Genomic DNA, 24556 nt, shown 5'->3' with positions numbered 1-24556 from the left:
CTCATTTTCTGAGCCGTGGAAAATGTAGTGAAGCACTGGAGTGTGAAAAGAGCCCCAGTGTGGAAAAAGGCGGCGCAGAAGCCTGTGGTTTAGAACAACTCGACAAACAGCACTGATATTTTCATTTTAAAAATTTCAATTTAGACTATTAATTGAGAGTGTCAGGAAAATGGAATGGGCTGCCCAGGGAGGGGGTGGAGTCACCGTCCCTGGAGGTGTTGAAGGTGAGACTGGATGTGGCATCAGTGCCATGGGCTGGGAAGCACGGCGGGGTTGTAGCAAGGGTTGGACTTGATCTTGGAGGTCTTTTCCAACCCAGTTGATTCTATGATTCTGTGAAAATGTACTATTCCCAATCTCTTGTGTCATCAACTAGTTTGTTTCTTTATTGGAAATTAAAAACACTAAAATCTTCATATATGCTAAGAAAAAGAAATCAATTATAAGCTTTCTTTCATGTTTTAGTATTTCACAGAATCATAGAATATCCTGAGCTGGAAGGGACCCCCAGGGATCATTGAGTCTAACCCCTGGCCCTGCCCAGGACACCCCAACAATCCCCCCCTGTCCCTGAGAGCGTTGTCCAAACCCTCCTGGAGCTCTGGCAGGGTTGGGGCTGTGCCCACTGCCCTGGGGAGCCTGGGCAGTGCCAACCACCCTCTGGGGGAGGAGCCTTCTCCTGACATCCAACCTGACCCTGCCCTGACACAGCTTCAGCCCTTCCCTGAGTCTTGTCACTGGTCACAGAGAGATTTCACTGATTAATTCTTAAATATTTTGTTTCTGATCCTGCAACTCAGCAAAACCAGCTAACGCATGCTTTGTTTTGGAATTATCAAACTGAGGCAAGTATTAAAATATGTGATTGTGGAGAATTCAGGCTCTAGATTAACTGCTGTTCTGGCTGGTAACTCCTGGAAAGGCAGGGAAGAGCACACAGTCACTGGAAATGCAAGAGTGAACCAGTGGCTTTTAAAATAGGTCCATATCCAAACTTTTCTTTCTGAGGGTTCACCTAATCATCAAGTGTGTGATTCATAGCATATAAGCTCAACACTTGGCTTGTGGAGGTTTGAGCTGTGTGACTGTTAAAAATATGTTGCTTAACACCAGATGAAAGGCAGAGTTTTGATCAGGAAGGTGTATAATATTCAAATGAAAATGGGGAGAAAATCGGGAGAAATGATGATGTGTTTATTGCTGTTTGTGTTTCCCAACCAGTGCTTTGTTGTCTTATAGAGGTTCCCTTCAGTACATATAATATCTTAAACCCAGTACTTTTATACATCATTCCTTGAAGTCAGGTGAACATGAGCAGCATTTCTGACAGGATTTATGATTTCTGACACTCCTCTCTGCATGTTACAAGGAGTGTATTACACAAACAGGACAGCTGTAGTTATTGGCTGTTTCTGGTGGCACCTTTCAGTCCCAAAGCTGTTTGTGTCACTCTGTGCCCTAGAGGTTGGGGGGCAGCATCCCAAGTACAATGGCAGATGTAGATTTAAAAAAAAAGTGTCAACATTACCTTGGATAAGGAGGGTTATTTGTTATCTTTATTTCATTCCATATCTGGATTGAAAAGGATCTCCTGGGCCCAAGAACTGCTTCTCTGCTCTATTATGTGCCATGACATCCATTTCAGAACCAGTAACAGCAGCAGTGTTGCTGGTGGAAGCCCATTTCCCTTATCCTGTGTAAATTTATTACTGATCATTTTACCCTCAGCTACTCTTACATCAGCCCTGTCCTTCAACTCAAACAGTCCCCTTCTAGCACCACTCACACTGGTGTTTATCACCTTGAAGTGTTTGTAGAGACCATTCACAGTGTTTATTAAATAAACCAATATTCTCAGTGTTCTTGAACTCCAGAGCATCTCAGTCATTCTCTTCTGCATCACCTCCAATCTGCAGTAAACTTCTTAGAGGTGACAGGATCTTTAAGAGAGGTCACAATAAGTTTTCTGTATTCATGTTGTATTTCCTTAGTTCTAAAAAGTCGCTTCATCTGATAACACTGTGTTGTTCTCTTATATTTGTATGGAATATTATTCTTCAATAACCAAAGGGTTCCACAAATACTATTTCTCTTCTTTAGATGGGGATTTGTATAAGAGCACAAATTCTGAATAAAATTATGCTGCACTTCTGTATCCATTTTCATTTAAATTCTTAAGGAACATACAGTGAATTGTAGGTTTTCTTTTTTCCCTTTAATTATCTTCTTTGGATATAACATCTGACCTAACCCCTCCTGGATTTTGCCCATCAGTAAAACTTGCATATTGTCAATGCAGATAATTAAAACATGTCAATCGTCTTAGAGTCAGGAATGAAATTGTGGCAGTTCTTACAACTTTTTGAGAGGTATCAGATGAAAAGTGCACTGAGTCTGTAGGTAATATGTCTGGTATCCAAGAGATAAAACAGCTGTTTCATTCTCGCTCTGTTCTTTCTTTGCATTTGCAATGGCTCGAGGAGCCTGAACTGATTTTGAAGTCAGCACTTGCTTTGAGGCAGAGGTTGGGTGAAGTGACATACAGGGCTCCTTTCCAGCCAAAACTGGGTTTGATTCCAGGGGAGCTGGCTCAGTATACTCTGGGAGTGCATTATATCTTCAAAAAACTCTTTTCAAGAGAACCAGAAGCATCCACATTAGAATCTAAGGCAAGAAAAATATGTTCCTTATATCTATACCCCGTTTTTATAGCCTCTCTGTGTAGCTGATCCCAGGGTAAGAGCTGACACTTCTGGAAGAGAAGAGGATCCTGGCTCTTTGGTGCTGGAGATGAGAACCAGCTGTTCTCTTCAAGGCCTTCTGCATTATGCAGAGGGCAAAAATTCAGTTTTTAAGAGTCTCTCAGATCACTGTTTTTGTATGTCTAGTTCCTAAATTGAAGATGTCTTTAAGCTGTAGGTTTTTTGGGGCTGAAGAATTCCTCCCCTACCCCAAAAACCAGGACTGGGTGATGTATTGGAGATGATCTCTTTAGAAACAGAAATCTGTACCTGAAAATGTCAAGAATCATTCAACTTCCAGACTACTGATTTTCCAACCTTAATAGAACCAATTTTATATTTTTAAAAGTCCACATTTATCTGCATGCTGAAAATCCATCCTGTCCTGACCAGTTAATATCTTAGCCCATTTGATCTCCTCCTCACACCTAAAATCAGCTCAATTTCTATTAGGTGAATGTTCACCATAAATTTTGAATTTTGAGGGTGGAAACGTGTTCTCTTTCAAGGAAGAGTAGCCTGATAGCAGAGAAAATAACATGAAATTTGTTGAGCTGCATTTCTTTAGCAGCACTGAACGCTCCTCTAGATATTGATGATTCCTCCTGTTATATTGTCTGTTGGTGATTTCTAGATGTTGGGAAGTGAACATAGTGTTTTCAGGGTTCCATACTATTATTTTTATTATTAATTATTATTTCTAATATTATGTAATACATGTGTATGTCCCATGTACCTAGCAAATCTTGTCATTCTGTGGGAAAATGTTTCAGGAGCATGTGATTGAAGTAAATAAAAACATACAAATAGTCATTCCAGACCACACTTGTACCTTATCTACCCCAGTATCTCACTGCCAACAGTGGATTCATGGGAGAGACTTGTAAGAGCAGGGCAATAATGCTCTCTTTTCTTTTGCCTCTGGCAGTCTGTGTCTTGAAGACTCTCTGAGAAAGAAGTGGTGTCTCATGTTTAATAACTCTGCATGGATTGTTATTCCATGGGTTTTTCTGCTGGCTCTTTAAACACATGAAAATGAGGAGCTGCAGGGATTTTCTCAGCTGAATGATCATTTTGTTTGCTTTGAGCTGTCACCTATGACTTCCCCATCAGGGTCCCGTGTTGGGAGGCATTTTGGACACAGTATCTCTTCACACACCACCCAGGATTTTATAACTCTACATATCTCTCGTCAACTTCTATTTTCCAGGCTTAATAACCATAGTCTATTTTTGTCTCCTCCTCTGGAAGCCTCTGATGAGCTTTATCCCCTCCCTAAATGCTTTTCTGTCTCTATTACCTCCTTTTTGAGATGGGAGGACCAGAGTAATGCATAATATTGGAGATGAAAACACACCCTGCAGAATAATGGCAATCTCTGTTAAAATCTCTGTTCCTTCCCTCTTAATTCCTGCCATTTGGTGCATTTTGTTCACCTCTGCTGTGCACTGAGCCGGTATTTTCATAGAACTCTCCGCAGTGACTCCCAAGATTCCATCCTGAGTAGCAATTGTCAGCTCACAGTCTGTCATTAACATGGAAAATTGATGCTGTTCTCCATATGCATCAATTTACATTTATCTGGATCAACTTGCCTTCAGTGTTCTGTTGCCCAGTCACTCAGTCTCTTATTATGGTTCTTCTGCAGTTCTTTACTGTAACCCCTGTCTTTAACTCCCTGAATAATTTAGGAGCATTTGCAGACATTGTCACCTCATCCTTCACTCTCTCACAGACCCCAGCAGAGATCTCTGCTGGAATCTGCTATGGACATTAGTTGGTTTATCATGTTCTCTCTTCATAACGATCAAGATGTAAACTTTGCTCAATCCAGATTACACACTTGTAATTAGCCCTGAAGAACAGAAAGGACAAAGTAAAGTCTGATAAGGTAAGAGGTCAAGTTCTTATTGTGGCTATGATATCATTTGTATGGATTTTCAGAGCTGTTCTGGTACACAATGCCTTACCCTTTCATAGGAAAAAGCTTGAAGGAGAACTTCCTCGTTGTTATTCTGTTTTAGTCTATTTAGCTTTTCCAAGTCAGTCATTTTTTTCACTGAAATACAGAGATTTAATATTTGTAAAGGACCCCCCATCAAGATCCTTGGTATCTTGCTAAAGAATTCAGAAAATGTAGATTATTTCAAGTCATGGTTTTATTTGCTTTGAGACTTTATTGGCGTTAGCCACTTCTGAGTTCAGTGGGCCTCAGCTGTCTATGTCTGAGCAACTCTGAACTGCATCAGCACCACCTAAACAGGCATTTCATGGATAGGAAGGCCAGGAACAGAGTTTAACTGCACTTAAAGTTCAGATAGTCCTTGACATGGAAATCAAACCATGAGTAACACGTTTGTCCTCAGACATCCTACTTAGTTACTGCCCTTTGGGCCATTTTTAGTTTTCAAGTTCACTTCACTTAGGCCCTTCTAAAGAATGTGGGACAGCAATCCAGTGTCATGGATAAGAGTTGTGAAGTTTACCTGAAGGAAAAATCAGTTCCTGGTCTGACGTGGACAAAAATAAGAGAGAATGTGGAAGTAAGAATGGTAGGGAGTATAAAAATGTTAATGAGGGTTCACTGTTCTGCTGTGTGAAAGGAGTTCCTGGACAAACACAGAGCAGTGGATTTCAGCTGATAATTAAGGGAGGTTTTATCAAGCCTTGGAAGTTTTTGGATTTGAGAGACCTCTTTTTAAACAGAAACCCAGGCCTGATGTAAAAATTGTAATACTGGTAGTAGACCACATCTCTTGGGAAGCTAATCCTGTAGTTAATTTTCCTCATTCCTAAAAATTGGCACCTTAGTTATAACCTGAATTCATCTAGTTTTAGCTTCTAACTATTAGATCCTATTATAATTTTCTAGAATTAAAGACTTTATTTAATAAGCAGTTAATTCTATTTTTCTTAAGCCTAGACCTTAGTGAAAATAAACCAAAATAAACCAAACCTGAATTTCTGTAAGGATCAGAGCTATTAGCTGATTAAAGTCTGACTTATGCAATAAAGAATTTAAGGCTTTTTACATGGACAGGGCTCTGAATTACCTGTCCTCTTGCCTGTTTTGTCCCCAGGTCACTCTTGACTCTGCTCCTGGTCAGTTCTGTAACCTGCTTCCCAATACCCTCAGTATAAGGCTCTTATTTCTTCCTTTTAGTGTTTTGAGCAATGTTTCCATTTGTATATAGAAGATGGAACCTGATGTTTCTAGAATATCATGTTTACCAGCAGGTGCTTAAATTAGAATTCAGTAAAAACAGGCAAAGCTCCTTCCTTTTCTTTCCTTTCCTCCCTTTCACCTTACAAACAATATCTGGTGAGCTGGTGATTTAACCTGTGGTGGATAAATGCTGGGTGGAATAACAGACTGGAGAATGAACCACAGTCTCTGGAACTGCGTGTGGGGGGAGTTTGGGAAGAATGGGAGAGTTCCCATCACAGTCTTCACCAGAGTCTTAAACTGGAATGAAACTTGTGTTGGTTGTGGCTTCTTTTTGCTGAAGCGAGTCGTGGCTTCCCTCGACAGGGACCTCAGCAAGCACCCAAATTGCTGTAGCCTTTGCAGATTTTCATCTACAAAACAGTGGTTTGCAACCTGAGCTATTTAAATCAGCTTTCAGAGCACCACCTGTATCAAACAGCCTGTTCACTGCTGCACATTTACAGGTGCTTTAGTTGTCTTCAATTGGCATCACCTGTCATCTTTGACTTGTGACTTCTGCTTTAATTCTTTTCCCACCTGCTTCATGTCACTGTGGGCCAAGGTGACCTGCAGGGATGGAGCTACTTTGGTGATAATCCAAGCAAATTTGCTGGTATTTGAAGGGAGTTCACTATGGGTTGTTTATCAGATTGAAAGTAATTCGTTTATTTCTCTAATTTTCTCTGCTTTTTGCAGTGCTTACCTAGGCTTGTTCACCATAACTTTAAATGATTTTCATATTTTAACTACTCCTGAACATGGTTATTATTTCAATTCAATGACCCCATGCTACAGATTTTTACTTTGGATGTTTTTCATATAAATATGTTTTTTCTTGATACATTAGACAAATTATTTTTAGACCTAAAGATACATTTGTTTGCCATTAATGTGGTTTAGATCTATAGAGCTCCTCACAATATTTTAAATTACCACCGTTCAGTTTGTTAGAAATGTATGGAATATTGCTGTCAGCTCCAGTGGGAAATGGGTATTGTTCAGTTGCACATCCCATTTTATGATGAGGCAGCTCAAAAACGAAGGAGCATGAAGACACACTTTGTAAAATGCAGCCCTGTGACATGAAGCAGCAGCAGATGGCAGAGGCACCTCTGCTGTTCCCTGCACGGGAGCAATGCCAGGCAGCTCCAGGTGTGACATCATTGCATTTTCCTCCAGAACATGCAGCAGGTTTCTAGAATCCCTTCAAAAATGTGTGCTGCCATCATTCCCTCTCTGCCCGTCGTCAGCACGGTGCTGGAAATGAGCGCCGTTTGAATTATTTAATGCCGCCCTGCCCAGGCTGTGCAGGGCCGGGCGGTGGCTGCCCGGGCTGCTCTCCCCATCCCGAGGGCTTTGCCCCTCTCCCTTCCCCACCTGGGAGGGTGGGGGTGTCCTGCCCTATCTCCCCGAGCTTGTCATCGTTCAGAAGCCCATGGAATGTAGTCATTGTGTCGCTGGGAGGCCCGTTCCTCCCACCCTGGAGCGCTGGAGGATGCGGTGGATGTACCGTGAGCCGGGATTCAGCAGCCAAGCCCCTCGCAGGGATCTGATGGAGGGTGTTGGGGCGGGGGAGCCCGGCCGTCCCCGCTCACCATTGGCTTCTTATTACAGCATTTTCCCCCAGGAGGCTCCCGGTGCCCAGGCACCCCCTCCTCCTCCTCCTCCTCCTCCTTCCCAGCCCCCTCCTTCCCACCCCTTCCTCGCTGATGCTCGGAGCGCTGGTCACGGAGCAGGGATTGCAATGAGCTCATCCCTTTCTCTGTGCAGCCTCCCGACTGCCCGGGCTGTGCTGCCCTTCCCAGCGCTGCTCCCGGCTCTCACACACCCTCACGGACACTGAGCCCTCCCCGCTCGCCCTTGCTCTGCTCCCAGCCCACCTTCCCTGCCCTCATTCTGTGCCATTTGTCTCCTTTTTACGTGCATTTTTTAGATCCATGTTCTCTCTGGTTTGTTTTTCAAATCTCCTTCGGACTCTAGCTGAGCCAACACGGTGGATCATATTTTTCCTCGATTCTTAGCAAAGATGCTTTTCCCTTCTTCCTGAGAGACCGAGGGGCGTTGCTGGAGCGGCCATCCGAGCCCATCCCAGGGATCGGAGGCTGGCTCTCCTGATCTTGCACTTTTGGAAATTGCTGTTCACAAAGCCTGTTCTCCTCACTCTGGATACTTATTACTTCCTGCTCATGGAAGAAGGGGTGCCTTGCAAAAGCCCAGCTGCCAAGCTCACTCCTCCTGCCAAGAAGTCCCAGGACATGCACGACGAGAGGAGCAAGCTGGTGAATGAATATGCGTGTCGGGTGCTGGAACTTCTGGGCATGGGGCATCGCCTCTTTGTGCCTCGGCTGCTTGCGGTGAGATCACCTTTTCTTGACATTCTGTGAGAATTTGCCATCCTCCCTCCCAACCCTACCCCTGCCCCCCGGAGGGGTGAGAGAGCTCTTGTTTTTTCCTCTTGGCTTCTCATAATCCATCTACTAAGCACGGAGTCCTTTTTGATGTTAGGTCGGGAGTGCTGGACACTGGTCCTGCTAATGGGGACCAGTGCCACTCCTTAGCCAGCTCGAGGGATCCAGGGCTGCATTATAAAAAAACATCTTTCCTAAAGCTGTGAATGCTTTTGTTCTCAGTCCTGAAAACATTCCAGATAAGCAGCATGCCCAGTCGACTTCTAGGTACTGATGCAAAGTGCATTAATGCTCAGCATTTCAGATTTTACACTTGTGACATCAAAGGGTGGCTTTGAACATTCATCAAAAATCAAGCTGTGTTGATGTCTTTAGGCGTTTGACTGTTTCTGTGCTTCATTTTGAAAAGAGAGTTGACAGCGTGTAAAAAAGTTGAAAATACCTGCGTGGAATGCTCTGGGAGATAAATTGTTAAGGGTGTTTTCATCCATCATAGCAAATGCTGCTAGTGTGTGGAGTGGGCTGCAGTCGGTGTGGCACGGTACAGCACAGAGAACGCACTTCTGCCATTTCTCCTGCTGTAAGGGCAGCCTCAGAGCCACAGAGCAGTGGCAAACCCAGGAGTCAGGCCCCGGTGCTGGCTGGGTCTGCTTGGGGCTGTTACCACTCCTGGCTGCAGCTCTGAGGGTCGCTCACTCCATGGCCTGGGACACCAGCGTGGCATTTTGGTGTGATCCACTGGTGTGACAGTTCTTCCCTGATCCCCCCCATTTCCTCTGTGCTTTTCCTTTATTCCCAAGCCCACATTGTGGTTATACACAGTGACCTGTCTGGCATTTTCGTTGCACTCCCGACTCTGTCTCTGCAGTGCTCCCAGAAATGCACATGCTCTGCGTGTTGTAACCTGTTCGGTGTAAAAACAAGGTGGCGAGTTGGACCAACATGTCCCTGCACTGGGAGGTGGCAGATAAAAATCAAAAATTCACTAACTCTTTGATGGCTGCTAAAGTTCCGCTGGATTTGGGGACCTACAGTCACTTGTAGAATTAAGTCCAGGGGCCGATAACGTGTGGTTTGAGCTGTTGGGTGTGTTACCATTACTCCAGTTATCTCCCAGTGTACCACAACACTCATCCAGCCTATATCCCATGCTGCTGCTGGTCTCTTGAGCAAGGGCTGCCAAATGACTCTGAACTGTGCTGTGATGAGCTCCGAGGAAGGTCTTCTTCACTTGACTTAATCAGCCTTTGTATCTGGCCCTCCAGATGGAGAACACCAGGGAATTTCACAGCCCTCCTCTCCCAGGCAGCTTGGCCTTGCTGATGACATAATATTGTTTATTAAAAAAGAAAGAAAGAGGGTGAAAAAGGCAAAATAATACAAATAGTCCTTGTGTTGTTAGAGAGACATGACTTGTGGAATCAATGTGATTCCCTGTCAGGCTTTATTAGCTAAATATACCTCTCCTGACATACATCCCTTTTGACACACACCCTTTGCAGAGAGGCGAGACCGTGTTTCTCATAATATTTTAAAAGTGAGAAATCTCTGAGGACCAAGAATTTGTGCTTTAATCAGAACTGAAGATACTTCAAAACCTCAGCATTTCATAAAATTAAGCACTAGATTTATTTTTTTTTGGGTGTGCATAAGCTTCTCTCTCTGCTGTGATTTTGGAAATAAATGCCTGTGATGGGCAGAGTATGTGCCATTGCAGTGTGAGGTGAGAAGTATCATCTGAAACCTTTATGCCAGTCTTAAAAAAAATCTGATCACCTCCTCACTGCATCAGCTTCCTGTGCTGATGGACAAGTGGAACAACGCTGGTCCTGGGGGGTTTATTCCCTTTGGGATGACCAGGGGTGAGTGAAGCCAGGAGATTTTCTTGCCCACATTCATCAGTGTTTTGTGTGGCAGAATGAACTTTGCCTTTTAAGTCTGGAGCTACAACAACCAGGAGTGAATTGCTGAGCAGAGGGATGTTACTGGGTGTGCACAGGATTAGTGCCATGTTTGTGGTCTCAGCTCATCGTGTGCAAACCCAGAGCTGCTTTGTTCCCATAACACTTTTGTACCAAACAGTGTGTTACAGAGCATGGATGTGATTTAGGAAAACGTGTTTGATAATATCTGGGCATAGGGGATGCCAGTAAAGGACTCATTTGATGTATTGCCCTAGGAGTGTGTGCTGATGTCACTGTGGCAGCTTAGCTTTATCCACTGAACTTCTCCAGGCCTGGAGCCCAAGTTTATCCAGGACAGAAGGTCAGGATCATCCTCTGGGAGTCACTGAGCAGCTGGTCAGGCCTGTGGCTCGTGTTTAAGGGCAGCACAGAGCAAAGTCGTGCAACATGCAGCACTGCAGTGGGTTAGACAAAAACAGCCTTGATTTTACTATACATCTTGTTGAAGAAGTTAAAGCCGCATCTGTGTGTTACAGGCATTAAACAGATAGAAGTAGATGTCTTTATATTACATGTATGTATATTTTGTTCTGAAAAATTGGAGGATCCTTTTAAACATTTTGAATTTCCTAGAAGCAAATTAAATAGTAGAGCAAAGCACAGCCAGACTCTTTTCAGCCTTTAACTTGGCCTTGTTCCTGACACATGTTCATTAAAGTGTGAAACAGGCAGTTTATGCTCACTGACATTCTACAAAAAATCTAAATATATATGTAAAATTCTGTGGAAATTAGTGATTTTTATCTGTATGAAGGAGGAAGTATTAAATTAAAGAAGCGCAGTGTGGTTGTTCCAAAATTTATTCTACTGTATGAGTTCCCAGTTGGGAATAGGAGTTTTAGTTGATACAGTCAGTAATAAATGAGGCTGCAGAATTAATAATTGAAGACAGAGAAATTAAATTAAAGAAAAAAGCCAAGGCTTTGTCCTTTGTCTTAATCACAGTTTCCTAAATATTTTTGAGAATGTAGCAGTAACATTATTTACTAAAAAATCTAAAAATAAACATTGTTTAAGTCTCTCAAATTCTCTTCCTGTTTCTTGAACATTTACATTTTTTCCAAACATTGCCTTTATATTTGAAAGCTTTGTTAGAACTTGTGGGAAAGGGCTTTCCCTTGGTTGTGACTCATCCATATAAGATAATTTTATGAATATATTGAAATACTAAGTGATGGGGGAAGGACATTTGGGGACATATTTAGTCAAACCCTCAAAGGTAAACTGAGCCTTTTGACCATAGTTCTCTCTGTGTTTCCTTGTTTGCCTGGGATTAAAAATAGATTTTAACCAAAAATATGATTATTTAAAAATTACATCTAGAATAATAAAAACTGTCATGAAGTCACCAAGTGCACAAAAATGAAATGCACTTGCCAAACTTTAATTATTGGCTCATTAAACTTACAGATGGTTTAGTGAAATCAGCTGTTGAAGAGTTCCAGGAGCTGAGTGACACAAACCAAGGGATGTACAAATCTCTGCCTCTCAAAGAGCTGCCAAAAGGTCCCGGGGATGTCTTTATGAGTTATTGATTAAAATCACAAAAAGTCAAAAAATGTGAATCCTGGAATGCCAAAATCTCCATTTTTATTTTTTCCCTTGTGATTTTAATAGTGAAACTAATTTTTTGATCAACAGATTATTTTAAGGAAATGAAAACATAGAAGGAGCTGACAAGTCTGGGCTCCACCACTCATTTAACCAACAATGGGATGGTTTACAGTTTTCGTAACTACAAGATGAGTTCAGCCAACTCTGTCAGAGAAGTTCTTATTTCCATGATCTTGTGGGATTTTCTACAGATGTTTCAGGATTGAGAACTCAAAATTGTCTATAGTTACAGTTTAATGAGAGTAATTTGTTGGGGACTGTTAAAATAGTATTAGAGATTCAAGCAGGGGCCTGGGAGACTTAAATGTTTTACATATAATTCTGTTTTCTGACAATTATATGTGAATATAATTTTTCTTTTATAATAATAATAATAATTTGCCTTATAATTTTTTCTTTCCGTCTTTTTTTCTTGTTTATTTTTAAATTAAGTGCTGTGGACATAAAGATGAGGTACATCTGCGGTCCTGAAGTTTGACAGGGCTATTTAATTGTTGATTATTACCTTTTAAAAAGTTTTTTCCTTCTCTGCTTTCTAAAATAATTCCAAACCTCTAAATGCATTTTGCTAATTTAACAAACACCATAAATTAAATACAAAATGAAAATAAAAATGCCTGGTCAGGACCTCTAGGAAGAATCTATGCAGTGGACTTGGCAGTGCTGGGTTAACGGTTGGACTCAGTGGTCTTAGAGGTCTTTCCCAACCTTAATGATTCCAGGATTATGAAACCTTTACTGCTTTTCCACCACCTTTATCCATTGAATTCCACCTGGAAGTGCTTGGTTTCCAGCTGGATTTATGGTGCTGGGGGGTGCTCCCGCCGCTCTCTGACACTTCCAGAGAATCCTAAAACCAGCCCATCGGGAGTGTGAAACGGTGATCTGGCCTCGGGTGTGGCAAAAGCATTCCTAACCTCAGGAAAAGCAGTGCAGGAGCAGTTGGTGTTGGATCTGATTCAGCAGATACCAAGTGCCCCAGCTCACCGTCAGCACCACCCCGGCCTCAGCTCACTGAGCCAAGCCCTGCTGCTGCCAAGTGCTCGTGGACAGGATCAGATGGGAGAGCTTGGGAAGCTGAACATCTCTCATCAGCATCCCACAGGCAGCTTTTCCTGTGTCCCTCCAGGGATGACCCAGCTGCTTCCTTGGCAGTGAATGAAGGGAGGATCAAACAGGTTTTGGGAGAACTCTAAGGAAAGAAAAGAACAGAGCTGGAGAAAGACTTTGGACAAGGGCCTGGAGTGACAGGATGAGGGAGATGGCTTCAAACTGACAGAGGACAGGATTGGATTGGATAAATGGAAGAAATTGTTCCCTGTGAGGGTGGAGAGGCCCTGGCACTGGTTGCCCAGAGAAGCTGTGGCTGCCCCTGGATCCCTGGAAGTGTCCAAGGCCAGGTTGGACAGGGCTTGGAGCAACCTGGGCTAGTGGGAGGTGTCCCTGCCCATGGCAGGGGGTGGCACTGGATGAGCTTTAAGGTCCCTTCCAACCCAAAGCATCCTGTGAATCTGTTATTCTGAGTGGATTAACAACATCAATTAAACATGAATTAAACTTTAAAACTACGTGTATGTAACATACTTACTGCCTAAAATGAGGCAAAAAATGAACACAGAGTGTTACTCCTGAGAAAGTGGAGGATGCCCACATGGAAGTGGTGGTGGTGGTACTTGAGCAATTAATTCAGCAATTAACCTTAACCAAATGTGCCTGGGCTGCTCCTGAGGTACTTGCAGTGAGATTGTTACACAAGGTCTTCACTTCGTGTTGACACAGATTTGTTTACCCTTGCTGGGCAAAACCCTTGACATGCACATTTTTGAGATGGTGCCCTAAATGTCTTGTGTGGACATTCAGCTTCTGTGAACTGTTTAAAGGAACTATCCCAAGGCTTGGGATGTCATACCTGCTGGATCTCTTGGGGCAGGTCTGAGTAACCCTAGGGTGAATACATTTGTCCCTTTGAATTGCTCCGTCAGTGGGAGAACTGGATTAATGCTCCATGTGTAACATTTTCTGACCTGTTGAGCTTGATCCCACACTGAGAGGTGCAGGATTGTGGCAGATGTAGAAATAAGCATGTAAAACATTTTCTGGCACGGTGTTCTTTGAGAAATTGTGTCACAGACTCCAGCACATTGACTTGCTGATGCCTCATATGAGTCATATGTTCTGCTCTTCATGTTTGTGCCTATATATATTGAAAAAAACATTATATATATATATATATATACACACAAATTGTCTTTCTAAGGCAGCACTATGAGAATCAGCAATGGTCTAATGCATAAGCTTTCCAGAAAATATTATAATTTCTCTTAGGTTTTTGGTGTTTGCTTGAGTTTTGTTTCTCTCCTCACTGACATCCTGCCAGGCTGAGCCAGAATCATTTCTCACCGGGCAGGTATAGAAGAATAAAATCCATTCCCAGGTTGCAATCCTCTGTGCTGCCCTGCCTGGGATTCCTTGGATGGGCTTTAGACTCTGTTAGTTTTACAAGGCAGGGTTAGAGAGCTGATTTCAAGGAGGATGGTTTTGAGCTAATGTGAATATTGGTGGCTTGGGATGCACCCAGTAAATGATAAACCCAGTAAAAGAGCATGGCTGCACGTTCCCAGGGCTTACAGTAGTTCCCTGTGTTTAATTGCAGACCTCCAAAGAGGACCTTCTACAAGCTGATTTTGAAGGAGCTTTAAAATTCTTCAGGGTTCAGTTGCCCAAGAGGTACCGAGCTGAGGAGAACGCCCGGAGACTCATGGAACAAGCCTGCAACATTAAGGTAAGGGTGGACCTCACTGCTGCTCCTTTGCCCGGGGTTCATGAAGGAAACTGTGGAAAATAAAGATGTCAAATCATTAGCTTATTACTTTTTATATATGTTTGTGTGCATACCTTTTATCTTTGAACAAAGTGAATCTCTGACCTTTCCCTCTGTCTGCTTGGGCACAACCTAATAATTGAAACAGAAAAATGATGCGTTATCAACAAACATTCATCAGAATTCACTAATTCATTAATTGATTTATAAGCAGTGATTACACTAAACCAATTAATCACTGTATTGTAATCATGCAGCCAAAGCTCAGATATGATTTGTTTTGCTCAAAAGCTATTTGCCAAGTGCTGCTGTATAATAGAGTTGAATTGGGGTTTGTATATCAAGCTTACCAAGACAGAATATGTGTTCGTATTCTACCCTACCCAAGGCTGGCTGGCTGTCAAAAGTCAGGCTTCTCTGAACATGTGGACCAGAACTATTGGACTTGTCAGGAACCAAATTAGGGGAGCCTGACTGTAAGTTTTGAGGGTGGAAATCTGTTTAAAATGGCTGTAGAGGTTCATAAAGCCGTAATTTGAAAGATCTGGGATTTTTTTTTGTTGGAATACATAGAGCTGTGGATGGACTTAGTGTTTGATCTTCGAGAAAAGTGTTTTTTCTCCTTCTTGGAGTGTGAGCACTGATGGGAAATGCACGTTTGGTGTGGTCCAGTAATGCACTGAGAAAATCTCACCAGGAAGAATGTTCCTCTAACTCTGCCTCTTTTCATCTCTCAATTTATTAATTTCCTTTGTGCTGCTTAATTTCATCATTTATTAATCAAGGGCTTTTCCCCTTGTGGTTAAAACACTGATCTTATGAAAGAATGGGCCTTGATTCCAGCCAGGAAAAAGAAGATCTGTGCAAAGGTTTTAGTAAAATTGAACTTGGATTTCAATTCTGCTGCTGAAAGGAATTTTTGGGAGTACAAGGCTGCAGTTTCATGTTTAGCATGTAGTGCTCTGCTTGGCTGTTAAAAATGAGTAGTTTAAGGACTTACCCAATACAGGAGAATTATCTTTATGTCCTTTACTTCATGTGTATTTTTCTGATGAACGGTTAAAATAGAAGTTCTTGTGGTACTTTTTGGAAGAGATATTTGCAATTTTCTCACGCCTGCCTTTCTCTTTTTCTCATGCAGTATATTCTGTGCCACATGCTGTTATTTGTCATTAATTTTTCAGTCAGTACTGAGTACATGTGTTTGTGATGTGCTTTGCTGGGAAAGTGTTTTGAGATGCACAGAGCAAAGGGGGTGGGTTCAGCACCTGGGGCCTGTTAAAAGCAGAGACTAAATTTCTGAACTGTGTGACGTGAAGGGAAGGCAGCTGAAAGGTTTGACTGTGAATCCACTGCATACACAGGATCTCACATATTTTGGATTCTGGTGTTTAAAAGAAAAGCTCAGGTGAGTGCAGCAGATGTGGAGTCAGGGCACTCCCTTGCGTATTAGAGGATTAGTGGGAATTATTGAAAAGCAGGGAGAATTCAGAGCCAAGACCTGGGTTATCAGGGATAAGAAAAAGTTGAAGATTGAAGTCACCTTCCGCTGTGTTAGTAACGCCCTGCTCTGGTGTAATTAGGGAGCTCGGCTCTGCTCACTCACTGAGCACACAGCTCATCCCTCATTCACTGTGAGACATAGCAGGGGATCTGAACTGTGTCCTGAGCATCTTGTGATGGTTAAGAACATCTGAGCTCATGGAGGAGGGTGTTCTGAAGCCCAGGTTGTTGTCAGGATTAATGTCATAGTCAGGAAAGATACTCCAAAGACTCTTAACACAGGTGGTGAGGTATTTAAAAGAAAACACAAAAAGCTTCAGGAACTTAGTGGGAGGAAATTCAGTGCAAGACCCTGTTGGAGGGAGGGTGATGTTCATTTTAAATGATTCCGTGTTCACTCACTTGCAGTCCCTCTGTCCCAGGTGCCCTCATCCCCATGGCCTTGTGCTCCCTGACACCGGCGTTACTGGTGTGGGATGAGGGTGAGGGACAGTGGCTGCAGAGCTCTCCCCGTGCCTTAGGTTCCTTGTAATTGGTGACAATAAACTGGTTTTTGGACACACCTTTTGTACTGTTTGAGAGGGACAGGAACACGCTGCCCAAAGCAGTTGTGGAATCTCTGTCAGAAGACAGAGTGCCCTGAGCCAGCTGCTGGCGGTCACTGCCTTCAGGGCGGTGCTTTAGACAAGACGTTCTCCAGAGGTCACTTCCAACCTCAACTACCGCGTGATTCTATAATTGGATGTTGTAACCATGGGATTTATTTACCAACAGGTGCTAATAATTGCAGGAGTTGACATGCTCACACAGGAAATTACAATCCTGATAACCATCACTGCCAAAGTCCCAGGGAATGCAGAGGTTGGATGAAGAGCACTTGTCTGTCTTATTGAATGCAGCAAAACTTGTTCTGTTCAAAAACACCCAAACCAGGCACTTAACTATGCTTTTTTGTGCTGCAGGAATGTGGCACTGTGAGTCTTTCCACTGTTTCTGGGCTATATTAGTATTTATAGACTAAACACCAGATGTTTTTAGAGCAAATATCACACAGTTAAGTGCCAGGAAGGATTTTCTTTGGGTTTCTAAGTTAATTACAGAGGCACAAAAATGTGAAAACAGAACTGTGGTGTGGCCAGGTTTCATAGCCTTGTTATATCTTTTCCAGTGTTTATTTTGTTCCTGCATTACTGCAAAACAAAACAAGGGTTTAACATGTACTAAAAATCCATCTCCTCTTGCTTGCTTGCTTGCTTTTTTTACCTTGAGCTCTAGCTGAGCTACATAAAGTTCCAGAGGATGCAAATTTAAAACTAGTTAGTGTTTTTTCTTAAGTAATTTTGTAAGTTTTTCTGTGTATCTGGAAGCCCAATTTGATAAATGAATGAATGAATGAAGAAAAAGCCTATTTTAGGTTAATGAAGGTTGATCTTAATGATGCTATTTTATGAAAACAGCCAACAGATTCTGCACACTCACCAAGTCTGACGTAGTTGCCTTTTGATCTGGTAATGCAGTTTCTCTTGTAGAGATCCATGTGTCCTAAAGAAGTTGTAATGGTGTTGGATTTTAATGGAAGAGTTCTGTCAGCTCTGTTCTTGCACTGACTTCAAGCAGGTGAGGTGTAGAATGGGAGAAAGTCACTGGGAGACATTCTCCCTATGAAAATTTCCTGGGTTACCAGTTGTCAGGTGGGATCAGGGAGTTGTGCGTGTTTCTCTGGGAGTGTCCCATGACATTTGGAAATGGAGCAGAGCTGACGTTCAGAATGTGTTCCATTGCAGCCTGGGAATGCCCTGAGGTTGAGTGTAGCAGACAGGTAGGTGGGAGATCCTGGGAAGTTCCCTGTGGGGTGTTCCTGTTGTGCCCAGTGACGGTGGGGGAACACATGGGGTGGGATACACAGGAACCTGCAGGGAGGGTTGTTCTGTTATGGGGCAGCATCTGTAATCACACCTTCTCTTACCTGGCTCAGGGACTCCTGGCCTCATCTTTCACCATCAACAGTGGCAGGAAAGACCTGGAATGTTGAAGTTCTTCTATGAGAAGCTCCTCCCTAACCCTGTAAATCCCCCCTCTGTGGAGGAAATCGGGCTCCCCAGCAGCGTTGAGGCCACTGCTCTCAGCACCTTCATTGAGAGGAGCAAATGGCCCTGAGAAAAAACGGTGCCTTTTTCCAATGCAAAGCAAACACACACATTTTTGTCACCTGTCACTGTACTGACAAAGGGTGGGGATCCCCCCTGGGTGCAGCCACAGCTGGAGCTGGCACCAGGACCGTGGGGAGTGAACTGGCTACGGCAGCGGGAGCTGTGCCAAGCTTTCTCTCATCCCAGAATTGTTCTTTGAGTGATTTAAAGCAGATTTACTTTATAATGTTGCTGTTTAAATGTTTGTAATTCAGAGTGGTGGTTTGAAGCTCACACCTTCCCGATGTGGGTGACTGGCTTCATTCACACCTCTAATGCTGGTTTGTCTGGAAGTGCTTTTTTGCAGGCATGGTTTAACAGGGACTTATGTATTGATTTATGTGAGTTTCAATGCACAGGAGTAAAAATAGCTGGCTTGTTCTCTCCTCTCTAGAGCATTCTCTCTCTTTGTGCTTATCTGTAGATATGTGTAGTTATCCAAGTACTTGGGGGTTTTGCTATTATAAGTCAACACAAATGCAGCAGAAAAGCAAAGGAGGGATCTGCAGAAAGGCCCTGAGACTGTACAAGCCTTTTATTCCTTTGGTTCTACTGATGGTGTATCTGATTAATCTTCCAGTATAAAGAACAGGGGGAAAATTGCTCATTTATCAACTTCTCAAGAAAAGGCCAAAGCAAATTGAAAAGGGTTGGGTTGGGACCTGTAAGAAGCCCCTGCCGTGGCTGTGTGTGATTCCTTATGAAAGCCAGTGATCAATTCCCCTTCTTCCGTTATCTCCAAGGTGCAAATCCAATTGTCCTTGTGAGGAGGGTCGTGGGTTTTAATGCCTGTTCTCTTTGCAGCTCCAGCTCCCTTAGTTCTGCTCAGCTTTGTGGTGTGAGGCAGCACTTGGAAATCAGATGAGAGTGCCTGAAGAGGGGTTGGATGTTAAATATTTTTGTAAGATTGGTAATAAGCGTTAACAGGGTAGAAAGTGATGTTGTTAATTTAAAACAACAGTTTCAACTTGGAATGCTTATTATTTAAACTTATAATTGTTATTATTCCAGTGAGCAGGCATGTTGCCCAGTAGTGATGTTATATTTTCATGGTGTTTAAGCATTAGTAAAACTGTTCAGTTGGTTTTTTCTGTTTGTTTTGTTTGGTCTTTTTTTCATTTGTGCTGAATTGGCGTTGTAAGTGACATCAGGTATATTGATAATTTTTCATCAGTAGGAAAGAAATGGGATTTTGCTATTGATAGCTAAATATAATCACATTTTAACCATCTAAATTAGCTTTTCAACTTGAGTACAAATATTGTGATGTCCTTGTAGTAGTCACTTGTTGGCATATGTAGTAAGTAATGACATCCACAAGAGCAGTGTGAAGGTAAGGATCTTTAAAATAAAAGTTTGAGGTGGAAAAGTGGATTGGAACATTTATTGTCTGTATCCTCAGCAGTTGTATCACAGTGTATATCATGAAGGGTTTGCCCAAATTATTAGTGGTTTCATTCAGCAAGGCGAGGGACATCTGAAAGCTGCTCCATGGTCTAACAGGCCACCTAAATCTGCCTTGTTCACCTTGGTGCCATCAGGAGTCAAGACTTCCCAGGATAACATATGTTTCCCATTCCAAACAGAAGCAGGAAAGCATCCTCAAAAGGTCTTTTGGCTTAAGGTTTTCCCCTAGATGAATTACAGCTCCTTGATTCTGAAAATAGTACAGAGAGCACAAGATGAAGGTGGCAGGGAGTCGCACTGTTTGACAGCTCTGTCTTCTGGCATCTTGGCACCTTTGCCAGAATGTGTCTAACATAACTCAGCTCTAGGCGTAAGAGGAAGTGAACGTTTTTCCCAAGCTGAACTGGACACACTTAAATCCCAGGTGTGGGCTGGCTGGAGAATGGAGTCACCTCCTATGAGGTGACACATTAAAGTATCTTACAGACAGTTTTACAGTGGTCTCTATGTCTGTAGCAGGGAGTCTGGAGTTCCTCTTGACAGCAGAGTGTTCAGCTTAGTTGTTCTTTAGAGGAGAAAGTCTCAGCTCTCTCTTCCTTTCAAGGAAACAAATCTGGTAACTGATTCTCTTGAGGGATGCCTTGGGTTTGACTATGGAGAAAGCCTGTGATGATGGTGCCTGGCAGGTTTGCAGCACCTCTTGTTCTCACAGTACGATGATGGCCTTTTTGAAGACACTGTGGTGATAAAAAGAGGCCATAGAGGAAGATCAGCAGGGTCCCAGGATGAGCACTTAAAACTGTAATTAAGAGGAATAAACCCACAGGCTTTCACATTTTGTGGAGAAGACATGTAGGTAAAAGTACAGATGCAGAAATGAGCTCTGTGCCCCTTATTTATGCTGGCCCAGAACTGTTCCTTGATATTGTCTTCAGCATCAGCAAAACTGTTGAGGCTAAAGATGGAGAAATCTCCCTGGAGGTGCAAATCCCCCTGTGCTTTCTTGGGCCAGGTCTGAGGAAGCAGGTAGCAGCTCAGCACCAGAGGAATTCAGAGGAAATCTGTTTCTTCACATACAAAAGACCCAGGGGCCAAGGCACGACCCTTGCCAACCAAAGTCTCTGTGTTGTCTGTGACCCTGAAGAGTATTATGTCTTTACTGTTTTAGAACACAGTTGCTGTGACATGAGAAACTCTATTCTTCCCTCTGAACAGTGGAGGAAGAAGCTCTGTTGTCTAAAGGCAGTTCAGGGCACCCAAGGAGAATGATCTTTTATTTCTAAGTTTAGAAATCTTAGAATACGTGTGTTGGGAAGTGATTGCATTTGAGCAAAAAAAAAAATCAAGCTGCCTTTTGTCTTTCTTGATCAGCCTTTCTCATATATGTCCTTCTCAGAAAGGCTGTGGTTATTTTATTTCTACAGATGCTACAGAATAAAAAATTAAGTTATTGGAAACAGATCAGGACTATGGTTTGGTTTGGTTTGGTTGCCCAGAGACACTTCCATCCCTGGAAGTGTCCAAGGCCAGGTTGGACGGGGCTTGGAGCAACCTGGGCTGGTGGAAGGTGCCCCTGCCCATGGCAGGGGGTGGAACGAGATGATCTTTAAGGTCCCTCCCAACGCAAACCATTACATGATTCTGTGATTCTGTTCTATGATTCTATCTTCCAGAAAGCTCCAGTAATCCAGATCTAATGGCTAATGCATGGAGTGGCTCGGGGGAAAAAAGCAGTGATTCACTCTCAGTGTAGCACAGAGAACAGTTGGGATGGAACATTTGTTTCATTTCATTGGATTTTCGACAAATTAAATGAGGTGACAAAATCTGAAGCACTTGTGCTATCCTGAAACCTGAAGCTAAACTTTTAAAAATAATTGGGAGGAGAAGGAAAAGAAAAGGCAAAGCCTAACAATGTTCCCTTCTTTCCCCCAGGGCTTTTGCAAATAAACAAAGAGGCACTGGGCACAGTGTCTTCATGAATTTTTGCTGGCGTTTGATTTCTCGGGCACCTGCACTTGAGTTTCTCTGCTTTGAAAATGAGCGAACAAACAAAACTAAGTATAGAAAGATTGTGTCTGCACTTCATAAATGCAGAGTTCTGCAGGGACAGCAGCTTTTAGAGCTGAAGGCCCTATTAATAACTTGCCATTACAAGCCCCAGGCATTGTTTTTTCCTTTATCGATGCTGTTACAAGTTAAATTCGGTGAGTCGTTACTTGGCTGTTCTCTGAGCAGTGTGTAGCTACTGGAGCAGGAGTGGATCTGGGGGCTTCAGGAGGGCAATATTCACATTTTTAGGATCTCCTGATGGCTTTGCATCAGGATTCTCTGGGTTTCTGCAGTTAATTGCTTATGTATTTATGGTATTATAGCTTTGTTTCTCTTGAGGAGAATGAGTAGTGTGGTAAACACTGGGTTAGATTGTTTACATTGTTAAATTTGGTTGTGTTTGGGCATAAGTAGATTATATCAGGTTGGTACGAAGGTGAAGAGCTGCATGCCAGCGGCTTTGGAGAATTCAGACTAAGTGCTACATAGATACATCCCAAGTATATTTATCTCCATTTTTAGAGGTGCTTCATTCTGTTTAAGAACAACAGTATGCCAGTCTGTTCTTCCACGGATATTTAAATGGTGTTGTGGCATTTGGCTGTTTCATGTTGCTGAAGGCCAAAATAATTCCTCTGTAAATGATTATTTTTCCTGCAGTGCTGTGAACTCCTGGGCAGGGAGGCGTGAACCCACTGCCATATTAACCAGCAGAAGTTCTTTCCTGCTGCAGCTGTTTCAGGGGAGCACCCACAGCCCGTCAGGGGCACCAGTGAGTTGTGGAAGCCAGGAGGGGGATGACGGTTCCTTCTCTTTGCTCTCGTTCTCCCACTTTCCTTACCTGCACAACAAAACCTCCAAGGATAGGAAGGAGTTCTGAAGCATTATTATGGGTCTGTTCACTGGGAAGCCTTGACCATGGACCTCATTGTCCAATTGAGTTGTTCAGGCAGCAGGTGAACATCAAGTTCCCTGTTGTGTTACCCTGTTTGTTATTCTTTCAACTTCCTTTACTTAATTATTAAATGCAATTTCCTGGACAATAATTCTTAACCAAAATTTGATTCTGCAAATTAGTCAGAAGCCATGGAAAAAACAGAAAATCTCATCTCCAAGTAATTAATCAGCATAATAATCAGTGTAGATGCAGAAATCTGGAGAGGGACTGTTTACAAGGACATGGAGTGATAGGACAGTGGGGAATGGTTTCAAACTGACAGGGGTTAGATGGGATATTAGAAGGGAATCCTTCCCTGTGAGGGTGGTGAGGCCCTGGCCCAGGTTGCCCAGAGAAGCTGTGGCTGCCCCATCCCTGCAAGTGTCCAAGGCCAGGTTAGACAGGGCTTGGAGCAACCTGGGCTAGTGGAAGGTGTCCCTGCCCATGGCAGGGGGTTGGAAGTGGATGATCTTTAAGGTCCTTTCAAACCCAAACTATTCTGGATTCTGTGATAATAAATAATCCCTTAAATCTGGAAGTATAGGCAGAAATTCAGTGTGCACACACAGCTCGGGCCAAAGACAGTGTGTCAGGTTGAGTCACTCAGTTGCTGTGACAACAGAGCTGCAAAATCTTCAGCTTCAACAGTCCCCCAGCCCAGCTGCATCTGCACATGGCGCCAGCCTGGAGGGCCCTCATCACTCCTCCTCTGAGTAAGAAATACAGGGGTACCTTCACTAACATACCTGCACTGGGGCTGATATAGCTTGGAGAGGCCCAGAGCTTAAGGCCTTGACTTCTGGAAAAAAAAATAAAACTATAGCTGAAATTCTTTGCAGAGTCAACGGATTGTCTGAGCAGCTCCTTTTTAATCCCAGAATCCTTTGGTTAACCCATAGCTCAGAGCACAGGATCAGATGACCTTATCGTGCATCCTGGCAAGGAACAATTCCATGGCAGTCGGAGTAAGCACCTGCTTGTGCCACCCGGGACACTCCCTCTTCACACAGCAGGGAATGTTGATTCTGTTTCAGTGAGTCAGGAGCAGTGGATAGAATGGGAAAGGGGTCAGGGCTTTGGTCCCTCATTGCCTAACGAGGGTGCCGTGCTCCGCTGGCTCCTGCACTCCCCGAGGCGCCTGTTGCTGGATTCAGGAATGCCCTCTCCACCTGGGAAACTGCTTTCCCCACCTTGGGCTCCTTTCCCACCATCAGTCACACACACAAAATTTATGGTCATGTGGCTCCTCTTGATGACTTTGCAATCTTCCAGCCCTGTCAGGAATGAGGAGAAAAATTCCATCACCTTGTCACCACTGCACTGTTTTCAAATGTTAAACGGTCCTGAAAACAGTCGGTGTGATCTCTCTCCTCCTGCAGTAGAGAGGAAGGGGGTTCTCTCGCTGGAAGGAGCTGTATTTTGGTGTCTGCAAAATATAGATCCCAGCACAGTTTTCTTTATTCCAGCCACTCATCCAGACTGTCTTACTCACGCTGGCATCACATGGACACAAATCCTGTTGCTTTTAGTAGCAGCAGGAAGCTCAGAGGCAAATTTGGCCCTCGTTTTTCTTGTAACGTAGAGTGAAAAGTAGGGTTGTGTTGTAATGAATGTTCTCCAAGAGGACTTGCCTTGTTTTTCCCTTTTTCTAAGCACAACGTGAAGCAGGGCCTGTTCCTTTTGGAGAAGGAAGGACATGCAGTAGGAAAGCA

General features: G+C 43.2%; 1 protein-coding gene across 8 annotated transcripts in view; it reads left to right on the top strand.

The window, feature by feature from the left end:
- The window catches only part of RABGAP1L (RAB GTPase activating protein 1 like), a 229467-nt gene that overhangs the window by 155368 nt on the left and 49543 nt on the right, over positions 1-24556 (top strand). For 7 of the 8 annotated variants that reach the window (XM_051793884.1, XM_051793894.1, XM_051793904.1 and 4 more), the window contains one exon: positions 14589-14717. In XM_051793884.1, the coding sequence (XP_051649844.1) occupies positions 14589-14717 (129 nt within the window). Of the gene's footprint in view, positions 1-7631; positions 8304-14588; positions 14718-24556 lie in introns of those variants that run through there. The other variant, XM_051793933.1, reaches the window with a different exon arrangement.

This window comes from Manacus candei, unplaced genomic scaffold, assembly GCF_025592945.1.
Source record: "Manacus candei isolate 608988 ecotype Guabito, Panama unplaced genomic scaffold, ASM2559294v1 h1tg000005l, whole genome shotgun sequence".
Lineage (NCBI taxonomy): Eukaryota > Metazoa > Chordata > Aves > Passeriformes > Pipridae > Manacus > Manacus candei.
Note: the sequence above shows the minus strand (reverse complement) of the source record. Positions and strands in the feature narration are given on the sequence as shown.